Raw genomic sequence first — 14,446 nt, forward strand, 5'->3', positions numbered from 1 at the left:
TAAGTTATTCCAATCTCTAACTCCTCTTCCTATAAACAAATATTTGCCCCAATTTGTCTTCTTGAATTCCAGCTTTGTCTTTATGTTGTGATCTTTCCTGTTTTTAAAGACACCACTCAAACTTATTCGTCTACTGATGTCATTCGAAGCCATCTCTCCACCGACAGCTCGGAACATACCACTTAGTCGAGCAGTTCGTCTCCTTTCTTCCAAGTCTTCCCAGCCTAAACTTTGCAACATTTTTGTAACGCTACTCTTTTGTCGGAAATCACCCAGAACAAATCAAGCTGCTTTCCTTAGGATTTTTTTTTTTTTTTTTCAGTTCTTGAATCAAGCAGTCCTGGTGAGGGTCCCATACACTAGTTGGGGTCTACCATAGACTTATATGCCGTCTCTTTTATACCCTTACTACAATCCCTAAATGCCCTCATAACCATGTGCAGAGATCTGTACCCATTATATAATTATAATCATATTTATGTGATTACCCCAATGAAGACCTTTCCTTATATTAACACCTAGCAACTTTCAGTGATCCCCAAAATCTGATCATTCAGAGATGGTACCATAGTTCACTGTCGAACAGCTGATAAGGGTGGGGAAGTAACCTTGAAATTAGTCCAATGAAGTATTGTACTCCAATTGACAAACTATTGATTCCTCCGTTTTTATTTTTCGAACATCACGTCAGATGGCGTTTGTAGAGAGCTGACGATAACATTTACTTATATTTGAAATTTCATGAAGTTAAAATAAGAAAACAGAAGTTGTTCTCCACAAAATCTTCATGTTTAAAAAAAAAAAAAAAAGAGATCAGGAGGAGATATCTTGATAATTTTGATGACGCGTAAGGATACAAACCAGTTAAAGTACTGTTCGTGCAGTCCTTGAGCTGAGACCGAATGGAGCAGACCGGATGTCGAATGATAAATACTTATGCTGCGTACGAAAGGAGTTTGTTTGCAATAGAGTTTTTCGAAAATATAGTTAATTAAGGAAAAAATGGAGTGTCCTCATCTTATAGATAGTGTGAAAATACAAAATGCACTAGAAAATACTCTGCAAGACAAGACCAGTGTGACGAAAGAGTGGCAATGCGCAGGTAGGATTAGTTCCAAATTAAAACAACGTTTCCTTCAAATGCTGGTCTTTTTCAGTGAAGTACGATTACAGTTTGATCCTTTCATTCATAGAGATCACTATTATGGTATTGTGGTTTCAAAAAAAAAAAAAAAAAAAAGTAAGTTTGTAACCTGGTATTGACAGCAGTGTGAACCTCCATTGTTGAACACAAAGAATAGTAATTATTGAACCAGTCGTTGGGATTTAAAGTACTCGCATTTTGCGTGAATTTAAGCTTCACAGTGATCCGTGATATAATTTCAACTTCTTCAAATGGTGTCAATCCTTTCTCTCCATTAGACAACATAACCTCAAATACATTGGTTATTTTCGACGAGCATTGATTTTAGTTTTTATTGAATGTGTATTTTAGTAGCGAACACATTTGCTCTATTACTACTTAGCATATTACATTGCTGATCGTGATACCCCTTGTACTAACGTGGAGGGCTAGTAAACACAAACGGCTACGATTTTCATTGACGGAAGTTCGTTTTGTGTATGTTGGTATTTGTCGTCGATACGACCTGGTGTAAGCGGAACGTGCAAGAAATAAAATTATCCATACCAGGGCGTATTTCAACTTTACGATGTGAATATCAGTTTGTCACACATACAGAAATATTTTGACACAGTTCATTTTTCTTCATATGCATATTCATATAGGCCTATAGTTGTTGGTATAGTTATTCTAATTGGTTGCAAATGCAAACAATTTTAGGTCCGTTTTTTAGATGAAAACGTACTATGATTCACTTTGTCATCAAGACATGGATTTATAATGAGAACACTTTCTATTTTTATGTTCACCAAGCAATTGGCTGCACAGTTTGTTTCACGTTGCTGTCAGCTTGCATCCATAAGACAGTGGGTTTGAACCCTCCTGAGATGGTTTTTCCGTAGTTTCCCATTTTCACACCAGGTAAATGCTGGGACTGTACCTTAATCAAGGTCACAGTCGCTTCCTTTCCATTCCTAGCCTTTTCCTATTCCATCATCGCCATGAGACCTATCTGTGTCAATGTGGCGTAGAGCAATTTGTAAAAATAACTAAGTTTTTAAATACTGAACAGTTGTCTCCAGCTGGTGAATGGTCCCTGTTAAGGAGCCTCCTCCGCTATACCCTGTTTGTGGTATTAATTGTCTTTGTTTGTCTTCGTAGGCTAACCTTTAAACATATCAGATTCTAATATTTTGCTTTACACACTGAGATCAGTTTTTGTGTTTGAAGGTGATCACTACCTCTTGACTGTCATTGTGACTGTTAAAAATGTGTGTTTAAGAAATTGAAGGAAATAACCAAAAGAGAGTTTTTCCTTCTACGGATCAAAGAAAGCAGAGACAGTTGTTACAAATTCTTGGACTAGCCCGTATAACAAAATCTGAGTTTTATGCCAACTATGTTGATATTTGAGCACGCATACTATTTAATACAGGCTCCGAGAGTTATTTCATAGACCCCTTCATTACAAATTTTACCATGCTTCAGGATGATAATTCTTAATTTTTCTCCCTTTTCAGTTTCTGTAAAAACTAATCCCCAAATTCCATGGTATTACAGTCCTGATGAGGCTTGGCCTACTGAGCGACCGCTGTTCATCCTGAAGATTTCTAGATTACGAGGTGACATGTCAGCACAACAAATCCCCTTGGCCGTTTTTATTGGCTTTCAAGACCAGGATAAGGCTACCTGGATTGGCGAGAAATCGAACCTTTGCTCACCGGGAAATAGGCAGGCACCCTCCCTCCCTACACTGCTGGTGTTTATCTTTCTTATTCTTCTTCTACTTCTGTTTTTTCGTAGCTATTCTCTCAGAATCTGGCGTCAGCTCTGGTTACTCTCTTTCAGTGTTATCTCATTTTCAGTTGTCCCATCGCTGGATTTCCCTCAACCTCTAGCCGGTCAACTCTGGTCCGCCTTAACACATTTACCTATAAGTTATATGTTATGAATTATATGTTATGAAATTGTCGGCAACCCTGAAGATGGTTTTCAGTGGTTTCCTGTTTTCATAACAGGCAAATGCCATGGTCACTTCCTTCCCAGTCCTAGCCTTTTCCGAACACATCGTCGCCATAAGACCTATCTGTATTGGTGCAATGTAAAGCAAATTGTAAAATAGAAAATCACATAAATAAAAGTTTATTATATTGTAGAACTTAAAGTATAATGGTTTTGGGGAGTCACTGTCATAGAATTTATATGGTATAATAGTATTGATTAATGATATAATTTTACGACTTATGCAGCGACATCCATACTGACACAGCCATTGAGTCCATTAACTTGCGTTAATTGATCTTGCATCTGGTTCATTTGGGGATCAGAGGTTTCAATGCTGATGGCTCTTTTTCTGAGTGAGAATGGTTAATTCTCTTGTATTGTCCCACTCGAGTCATAGTTGGAGAGTGTACCATATTGCAAATTAAGCAGTACTTAAACCATCCTTGGCTCGAATAATTACTTTAGGGCCTATAATAAGTCAGAAACTATAGACTTCACAATAGCACTAGTTATCAAACAGTTTTACACCTTCAAGTAAACTGGGCTGATTACCCATATAGGCCTACCTCAAATTCTTGAAATTAATTGATATCAACCACTGCAAGTTTCTTCATGGTGGTAGTAAATCCATGAATGAGCATCTAAGACCCAGTAGCCTACTAGCCTGCTTGCTCACTATCTACTGCTGCCTTTTTGACATTTAATATAATAATCCTCTAAAAGCACCACACACCCTTGTAAAAGTCTTAAACATGTATGCCTTTACTCTTTTGTATTGCTTGGAAATCCAAGTGAATGTGAAAGAAATAGACAAAACTGACTTATTAGGCCAAGTAATGTCTTTAGGAATGGAACTAGCTCATATTTTATAATAGGTTAGTCATTATTCAAGACACACAAAATTAGTAGGCCTATTTCAAAGCTAGTGTTAATAGCAACTTGCTGCATATAAACAAACAAATGTGTGCAGATTTCATTGCGTGAGAGGCATAGCATTTTCCTTCGCCCTTAATAATTAAAGTAGAACCCAGCTTGCTTTGATAAGCAGTAAATGTGAAACTAATTAGCATACCCGGCTATGAATGGGGTAGTTTCTAAACATTTCAGATCATTGATAGTACCTATAGGGTCATTTCTTCACAGTTACAGCAAACAGTCCTGGTGGTTTTGAATAGAGTTAACTTTTTGTTTTATCCTCTAGTTTTTGTTTTAAGGGGAAATATGAGATAATCATCAACTGGCCAATTTGATGAACCTCCAAAGTGGTAGAGGGTCATAAAAAGCAAATTACCTCTAAAATGTAGTGGTTCTCTTGCTTTCTAGTCTTCATAAAGGGGGGCTGTAGTTTTGTATACTTTAAGGATATATCTAGGAAGATCCAAACATTCGTATGTACTAAAGAGAGGACGACTCACTCCTAGTTTGAATCTGTGGGGCTCATTTCACCATAGCCTACTTTCTGGTTTTGATCTTGTTCACATAAGTTACTATACTGTAAGTTACTGGAAAGGGTCAGTATTATTTAATGACAAATTTTTGATCATGTTGTTCACTATATGGTTAAGAGTATATGCTGAGAAGTGTTCTGGATTTTCATTGTATTCATACTCAGGGAATGTGAAGTCCATTTTTCTCTTTCAGTGTTAACTTTGAACTTTTTTGTTATCTAAATGTGTGATAAATTTCCATTTGATTTTCTGTACAGGGGGTTGTTGATTGTGTTGTCTTTTAAGATGTCACCACTAGCTTTGAAGATGTTAGTTTTCTCAGTTCAATACTGTAGATAATTGTGTTTATTCTCATATATTAGTGAATGGGACATAATCCAAATGCAGTAGCCTATGTCCAAGAAAGAAATTAAGAAGCATAAATTATTTTTTACTATATGTTTTATATTTCCTTCATTTATGTGTTCTAAATTGTGTTGGAGAATAAAAACGTGGCTAACAGACCCCCACGAGAAACAACCGTCGTTATTCTCTGTGCATGTTGTCCACCGATTTGAAACAGAAAGCATTTCAGTGTAAGTTGATTAGTAACCACAGATGATATTTTTTGTTTACATCAAATGAGAGATAGGATGATTACAATCTTTTGTTAACTGTCATACTTGCTGGACTGTTATAGGTCTATAGATTTTTCGAGGTACTTTGGAACGTTATTTTTCTTGATAAATTTAATTTTTAAAATGATCTCCCCCCTTCCTTTCAACTTCCCTTCTACATGATTCTTCTTTGGAAGAGTCTGCTACCTATGGTGTCAAATCCTGCATGTAAGTTACCCCTGGAATAGAGACTCCTTACTTACGTTCTTCTTCTTCTCCTTTATCTGGTTACCCTCCAGGGTCAGTTTTTCCCTCGGGACTCGGCGAGGGATCCCACCTCTACCGCCTCAAGGGCAGTGTCGTGGAGCTTCAGACTCTGGGTCGAGGGATACAACTGGGGAGGATGACCAGTACCTCACCTGCTATGCTGAACAGGGGCCTTGTGGGGGGATGGGAAGTTTGGAAGGGATAGACAAGGAAGAGGGAAGGAAGCGGCCATGGCATTAAGTTAGGTACAATCCCAGCATTTGCTTGGAGGAGAAGTGGGAAACCATGGAAAACCACTTCCAGGATATGAGGGGGGAATCGAACCCCCCTCTACTCAGTTGATCTCCTGGGGCTGAGTGGACTCCATTCCAGCCCTCGTACAACTTTTCAAATTTTGTGGCAGAGCCAGGAATCAAACCCGGGCCTCCGGGGGTGGCAGCTAATCACACTAATCACTGCACCACAGAGGCGGACACTTATGTACTTTGATTAAGTTATTTAATTCTCTTCCTTAGCATTTCTTGTTCATCTTATGTGCTTGATCTTGGCTGTTCATACAAGGTTTTTAATCTTAAATTTAAGTTGCATGCAATAAGACTGTGAAAAGGTTATTGGACAGTGCTGCCTTGAAACATGTTATTCGTGGTAGGGATGTAGAAGTAGGTTTCTATTGTTGTAATATTTGAATTGATTGCTGGAAAACATATCCTAATGGTGTTTTAACTGATTTAGCATTAATTATACCTGTTGCAATGAATACACAGGACTCATTTGCTGTAGTGAAATTTGTCTTAGCAAAGCAATGTCATCTCCGTACAGGCCATGAAGGCCCTTGAAGGGGTAGAAGGTAAAGGCTTCCACTATTCGTAATCTCAGCACTTGGTGGGGTAGAGTGGTTAGCTCTACGTCCAGCCGCCTTTTCCCTCAGGAATTAACCTGGTGTTCATTTTTACTGTAGGCTGAGTGAACCTGAGGACCATGTACACCTCCGGAAGTGAAAACCTTGTTTCTTACATTTTTTGACTTCCTGATGGGGAATAAAATCCATGTCTTTCCAGGTGAAGTGAACAGACCTTTACTTCCTCGGCCAGGCAGCCCCTGAAATTTGTATTAATTTGTATTAACCATTCTGAAAAAAAAAAAAAGTGATTGGCATTGACCTTTTAAGTTTCTTTCCACAATTTTGTCTTCTCGTTTTCCTTACCTTCTGCAGAATTATAAACAATGGTGCACTCTTTGACATATGCAGACAAAACACTGTTTAAAAACATTTTTTAAAGAAAATTCTGATGTGTTGCAAAACAAACAAAAGACTGTGTAGGCTATACAGTCGGTGATGGCAGTAAAGGCAGTCCTATTTGTGCTTCATGTGAATTGTATCTGCTCATTTCTGAAAAGGGGAAGCCACATACTATCGGTGAAGAATAAACAAAACCTGCTACTCAGCTGATGATCTTGGTGGCTTTGGGTGAGAAAACTACTAAGACTTTGAGTTCAGTTTCATTATCAGATAATACAATAAGAAACAATATATTTGAAATGGCCAGGGATGTTCGGAAGACACTCATTAATCAGAATTGAAAATTGTACATTTTAAAATCCAATTAGATGATTAACGTAAATTGACAATGCTATTAATTTTAATAAGCGGGTGTTAGCAGTAACGGAGCAGGATCGATATATGGAAGAAAAAGTGGACCGATTGCTATACAGTAATACAAAGTGATTTATATAAACAGGGTGGTTTTTAAAACGACCCCATTTATGTCTGGTAGCAGATAGGAAGATGCGTGTGAGAGATTCAATTACCATTACAGTAGATGTTGGAAATGACCTCCATCTTCCTGTAGACATAGCCGTACCTGTCACACCGTGCTTCTGGTAGTTTGCTGCTACATGTCCTTGTCTATTCCATCTATTTCAGCCATGTTGTTGGTCTTCATATATTCAATTGAACATGAACAATTGAATATACTTCATCCTAGAGATAACGCCACAGGAAATTATTTGGTGTCAATAAGTCCAGTGATCTTAGTGGCCACAAATTCCTTTTTGCAATTGGCTTTACATTGCATCAACACAGATAGGTCTTATGGTGACGATGTGACAGGAAGGGGCTTGGAGTGGGAAGGAAGGAGCCTTGACCTTAGTTAAAATACAGCCTGGTATGAAAAATGCGAAAACATGGAAAACAATCGTCAGAGCTGCCGACAGTGGGGTTCAAACACACTATCTCCTAAATGCAAGCTTACGGCTGCGCCCCTAATCCCATGGCCAAGTCGCTCGGTCACAAATTCTTAGAGATTACTCTGTCCTCAAAGAGGCTGTTGATCAGAGTGCAAGACACAGTTGACTTGTGGCAATAACTCTTGAGTTAGTTCATTGTCATCTAGTTGCTCAATATATTGCAGGAATATGTCCTTGTACCGATCTGTGTCCATCGTATCCCAGAAGAAGAATGACACACTATTTGGTCCAACCTTCTGTGGGTGTAGGGGTCTTTCATGAATACCATGTGGGTTACGTGTGGCCTAAATGTGGGTTGTTTGAAAATTCCACATAACCAGTCAGATGAAACCAGGCCTCATCTGTTAATCAAGTGATCTTTAGAATTCGTGGTAGCCATACAGTAAAATCCAAGAACCACGTGCAGTAATGGACTGATCTTTCTGGCTTCTGCATCTTGTAAATAGCAATCATCTTATATGGCCTCAGTTTTTTTTACCTTGGTTCTCTTTGACGTATGAATATGAATACCCTGTCTCCTGAGAAAAACAACGTAATGATTTCTTAGGAGACTGAAGCAAACAAGTCTGAACATCATTTGCTATGTCTGTCAAATCAAATGTGTTAATGCTTGCCTGACTTGCTCAAGAAAGACCCAGTTGTTTTCAACCTTCTCACTGGAGCCAGTATCATGTGTCTCAGGAGATCGTGCATACGACTCTGTCTCATGGATGCCCTTTGCATGGCTACGATGTACTTCGTTATCCAATAATTTTTCACTAAAAATACACACTGAGGCCATGTGTACTGCATCTTGAAAGAATGTGTGGTAAAACAAGCAGGCAAGCCAGCGACCCAATAAAGTTGAGGAAACAATGCCTAACAGAGAATAAGATGCGTATTGTTGGCAGATGTTGGTAAGTGAATGAATCTCCCAGAGTTTCTTCACATTTAGAAATCAATCACATCAGACTGAAATGGGGTCAGTTTGAAAACCATCAAGTTTATATAAATCGCCCTGTAAAAACAGTAGTACCATTCATAGTGTGGGTGCATTGCTGTATTCACAGAGAAATTAGCAGTAAAGAGATGCCACCAGAACTCGAGTGGCATGGACGAGGTAGTTTGGGTTGTGAATTTTATTAAATCACACCCCTTGAGTTCTGTGCTATTTGGAATAATATGTGAAAAAATTGGGAGTGGCCACGAGCAATTATTAATAACTGAAACAGAGGTGCAGAAAACAAAATTGGCCCTCCTCAAAGAAGATTTGTTAAACCGGTCAGTAACACAAAAATCAATCAATCAATTAACATTTTACTATATAGCAGATACAAGCAGAATTTTAACACTATCTATATCCCTTCAATATAATTTGAAAATCTTACTGTAATATTAAACTGATTAATGGATTCGTTTTAAAAATTAAATATTTTGTAGGTATTGAACTTCACACATCAGAATGTAATCAAACTAGACGTACATTCCTAGCGATTAGTACCATTCTGAGGGCCTTTGACCTGGATTTTGGACCCCTTTAGACATCAAGCATCCTCGATTGAGGATTGTGCTTTAGAAGTGGTCTCAGTAATACTATTATTTATGATAGTTTTTTGAGTCGGATCCACTGATTGTTTTAAATTCATGTCCATCCATTCATTCTTCATGACATTTTTTATTTTGGTCAGGGGATGATTTTGAACTTTTAATTTGTCATTTCATTTCGTACCATTAGGGGCCGATGACCTCGATGTTAGGCCCCTTTAAACAACAAGTAGTATCATCATCGTCATCAAACTAGACCCTGTGACGTGCTTTCTGGGATGCAAAGCTATTAATAATTTCAGTGGCATATTCACTATTGGGAAGGCAAAGTTTACTAAGTCTGTATTGAGTCATACAGTTTCTTAGCTAGTTCTTCATATGTTTTGTTTTTGAAAGCTGCAGAAGTTTTCAAGGTGGCGGTTTCTTACAGCGTTTTGATAGGGAGTGTGCTGCTCATGTTACAGTGGATGTCTGTGCTAGACTCTTACAATATTACTGTGTCTAACATTTTTTCTTCTTATGAACTGTAAAGATGTTTTTTCAATAATAATAATATTATGATATTGTGTTTCCTGTGCACGTTGGCATTTGGGTGAAATTAATTAATTAATTTCTTTTTTTCTTTCTTTCTGTGGGGTCTGTGCAGGCCACCTTAAACCTCGGGCCTTCCAGGCACTGCTGTGATATAATTTGGCTTTTCCGAGGAAGGGTACTGAGCATATTATTAAGTCATCATACCTTGCTGATATAGTCAGTCATCTGGATGGATGCACTCAGTTAAAGCCTGTCGCATCACAATTTCCCAGATTTGAAAATCGAGGGAATGATGCAAGTACTGAAGCTATGGATTGAAATCTTCAAGCAGTTCCTTTTCTGTCAGATTTTAATATCAGGAGGAAATATTTTGGAATATACTCAACAGTATTAAGTCACATTTGGAGCAACTGCACTTTCAGCTGAAGGGATATTCCCGGTGATGGAATAAAGTGATATGGAGAGTAGAAGAGGAATTAATTTGCTGATGGCTTATGACCCACCTCACTCTTAGGCTAGAAGATGGTGATATTTTGGCAGAACTTTCAACTGACAGTTCAGTAAAATTATGGTTTATTTTTCAACTAGCTAAATTTTGTTGTTTCATGGCTGACTCTCCTGAATTCTCAAGGAAAGCTTTGAAGTGATTAATTGTATTCCCCACCACTTATGTGTGAAACTGCATTCTCCCATGTCACATATTTGAAATCAAAATTAAGAAAACTTGCAGTTGAGAGGGACTTAATATTGAAATTATTAGACTTCAAACCCAGTATTGCCAATCCAGTTGTTCCAAAGCAGCTTCATTGTTCATATTCAAACATGTCTGATGTTATTATCATTTTGCCTTTTTATCATACTTTTGAATGAAAATATAAGAGATTGTAACATACGGGTCACCGGGCGAGTTGGCCGTGCGCGTAGAGGCGCGCGGCTGTGAGCTTGCATCCGGGAGATAGTAGGTTCGAATCCCACTATCGGCAGCCCTGAAGATGGTTTTCCGTGGTTTCCCATTTTCACACCAGGCAAATGCTGGGGCTGTACCTTAATTAAGGCCACGGTCGCTTCCTTCCAACTCCTAGGCCTTTCCTATCCCATCGTCGCCATAAGACCTATCTGTGTCGGTGCGACGTAAAGCCCCTAGCAAAAAAAAAAAAAACATACGGGTATGTACCGTTTGTTTCATATCAAGAATGATAGGGGGTCCATGGAATTTTAATTTTTTTTTTTCAAGGGGAATGCAGACTGGATAGTTGGGAAATCATTGCTCTATACTGTGGATTGATCGCGAGAATTATATTTTTTTGATAAGGAACATGCTAAATACATTAAGCTGGTTGAAAGGCACTATTGGGTAGGCGCACAAATATTATGCTCATTTTGTGGGATGGAATTACAGCTAGGTCAGTTTTCTGAGTTAAATCATCAGCCACTAGCCCCTACTTGCCTTGGTTTAATAGAAGAACCCAAAAACCCAAGGCAGTGTTATAATGCTGCATGCTTAGACCCCATCAAGTAGCAACAATTCAGTTTCCACGCTAAAAACTGATCTTGCTGAAGTGGTATATATTATAAAATCCCTATCTGATAGATCAAACTTAGTTATAGTGTGATGGAATGTGAAATAAACACAGAAGTACCGTGGCTGTCAAGTGTATATAATTTTAAAATTTGAAGTGAAGATTTTTCTTGCTGTTATAAATGACGTGCCTGATTGAGTAACCCAGATAATATAAACACTGGCCTTCTGAGTTCAAGTTTGCAGTTTTAATCATGGCTCAGTCTGGTGGTACTTGAAGGCATGTAAAGAAAACCTGTGGGTCAAAATTTTCAGCACCTTAGCTTCTCTGAAAACCATTATGGTAGTTAGTGGGACGTAAAACCAAATATGTTCTTCTTCTTCTTATTATTATTATTGTATGTATGCGTAACCCTTGTCCCATTTCCCTACGGGTTCGGGTATGAAGTGAGATAAGTCTTCACAGCGAGTTTTTTACGACCGGATGCCCTTCCTGACGTCAACCTCACCAGAGGAGTTAACGAGATGAAACGAGTGACGTTATATATATATTTGGAGGAAGGGAGAGGGTGAAACCCAGTGCCGGCACTTCGCCTAATCCTGTCGAAGAGCACTGAGGTGTCTGCTCAAGGCTTAACGTCTCCATCCGACGGACGAATCACCATCGATAGAGTCATATGCTTTCACTCCATACGAACACTGCGGACAGGTTTATAAACTGAATCCAGACTTTTGGCATGCAGTCTAATGATTATAAATTGTATACCACCACCTATCGTACCCTGCCCGCCAACATTCTGATGACATTTTTTCGATAAACGGGATTCAGACGGCGTCAGACCATATAACGATCATGGCCACCAGGTGGGCTTATTATTATTATATGGTGTGTGAACTTGGGAGAGTTTTGTCAAGAATAATGGCCACTTATGGTAGCATGCTTTGTAGATATTTTCAGCTTGGTTAATATATATTGGGTATTCAGCCCAAAGGCTAGTTTGATCCTCAACAACACCATCAGCTGACCTAGGCGTCACTGAATAGGCATTCTGAGAAATGAGGAGTGTTGTAGTTTCCTGTTGCTTTTCTCACTGAGCCAGAAGTTACTATTACATATCAGTCTGCCAAGTCCGCTGAAATGCATGCACCAACCAATCCTATGAGTGACATTTTCACACCATCATATAACAGGGACTGACTGCATAAGGAATGACATTACTAGCATCGCTCATACTTCTTGTCACTTTCGTATCGTCGAAGCCAAGGATGCGACTGAGACAGGTCAGTGAAGGTAGCAAATTTATTCTATCCCATACTAGAAGGCAAAAGTGCACTATAAACACAAGGTCTCGCCAGCAAAGGCATGTTTGCTTAATAACCTCCCTAAATATCTACAAGGGAACACCAGCACTTCCTTTACAGTTCAAAACGTAAGTGACAACTTTGAAACATGAGCTTCAATTTGTATATATACAGGGTGAAGCGAAATGCTCGCATTCGGGCGTCGCAGCGCGACTCCTCACATGCCAAAAAAAAAAAAAAAAAAAAAAAAAAAAAAATGTGTGTCGCAGAAGTTCGTCCTGCGAGTATATCCGGGAGAAAAAGGATGTTGAAGCGTGGCGATCTGGCAACACTGTAACCACATGTAGGGTAACTACCTCGGTCAACACATATTAGTCGTGTTATACAGTTGGTGCAGTGGATAGAGTTTTGGGTTAGCATGCAGGAGGTCGAGGGGTCGATCCTGGGTTGAGTCGTATGTTTTTTATTTCGTAAATGTAGTCCAGGTGGTATGGTATCTGGCATCTTAATCGTCAACAGCGATTCCAGCGGGTCCTCTAGAAACCATTTGCACTTGCATACTACGATCCTAGAAATGGGCGAACATTCGTTTTCATTGGTCAGCCATGAAAGACGCCCTTTCCACTTCGTGGACGTGAATTTATTCGCACCACTTCATCTACTAGATACGTTACAACGTGTTCAGCGTTACTAAATTTTGTAAATGTAGGATACATGTGATTTAAGAAACGGTGTATTACTGTATTACAGTATGTAATGTCCGATGGACATCTGCAAATAAAAAAATGCGCCTCAACCCAGAATCGAACCTAGTGGTGGGGACGGAGCGGAGCAGTTGTTGTGACGTCATCACCCGGTAGTACCGAGTAAACTACCGAGTGATTGTAATGTGGCGGCACGTTTAAATACGTTATTGGTATGGCAACGTAAATTCAATGACCTTTTCTCACAAAATAACCATTTTGCTGAATACAGCAATGTTGCTTTCTGCTGGAGAAGCCGACCTGCTCATTTCATCCTTGTGATGCCTCTTGATATAATCCCACAAATTTGATACGCCACCACCCGTCGCGTAAATGCTTGATATAATCCCACAAATTTGATACGCCACCACCCGTCGCGTAAATGCGGCCGCAAAATTTGCATTTTGCTTATTTTTATCACCAGTAATTTCAAAGAACTGCCATGCATCAGACGGTTTTCATAGCATTTGTGGTACAAATTTCTGTAAAAATTATGCAATTCCTTAAATTTTCTAAAACATGAACACCATCTCAAAATGGGATTAAATATCAAACTATTGCCACAATTATTATCTACTATGCTTTGCATTGTCTACAAAACACAACAAGCGGAAGAAATATAGACGCAAATTAAGAAACACAGGCTGAATACAGGCTTAATACTCTTACAAGGGGTGGCCACGACGTTCGGATCACGGAGTATCTTCAAACTTTGTACACATTTAGTAGTCCATTAGGACAAGATAATGTGCAAGTAGTAAGGTGTACTACTAAGGCGTTCTCGAGAAAACCTCAAGAGAAGTTTTCGTGTCGAATATGTACCGGTGCGTTGCGATCATGATCGCGAAACGGTGTTGGTCGAGTGGTTAGCGTTCAAGCTCCGTAATCGCTGGCTCGCTGGATCGAGTCCCGCTTGTCGTTTTGTTTTTCAACACTGGTCAAATTATTTCATACATTACAATTCAAAGGTAATCTACTGAAAAAAAATATATCTATTGGATTTCCAATGTTATTTGGCTCTTTACTTATGTTTATCATTACAAAAAATATCTTTCTTTCTTTCTTAATCTGTTTACCCTCCAGGGTCGGTTTTCCCTCGGACTCGGCGAGGAATCCCACCTCTACCGCCTCAAGGGCGG

At 39.0% G+C, this 14,446-nt stretch overlaps 1 protein-coding gene across 1 annotated transcript in view; it reads left to right on the top strand.

Annotated features, from left to right (window-relative positions):
* The first annotated feature begins 910 nt into the window (after positions 1-910).
* The window catches only part of LOC136875075 (ubiquitin carboxyl-terminal hydrolase 3), a 204,683-nt gene continuing 191,147 nt past the window's right edge, over positions 911-14,446 (top strand). Inside the window, exon 1 of the mRNA XM_067148811.2 lies at positions 911-1,102. Within this exon, the coding sequence (XP_067004912.2) occupies positions 1,003-1,102 (100 nt within the window). The 5' untranslated portion in view covers positions 911-1,002. The remainder of the gene's footprint in view (positions 1,103-14,446) is intronic.

This window comes from Anabrus simplex, chromosome 1 (assembly GCF_040414725.1).
Source record: "Anabrus simplex isolate iqAnaSimp1 chromosome 1, ASM4041472v1, whole genome shotgun sequence".
Taxonomy (NCBI): domain Eukaryota; kingdom Metazoa; phylum Arthropoda; class Insecta; order Orthoptera; family Tettigoniidae; genus Anabrus; species Anabrus simplex.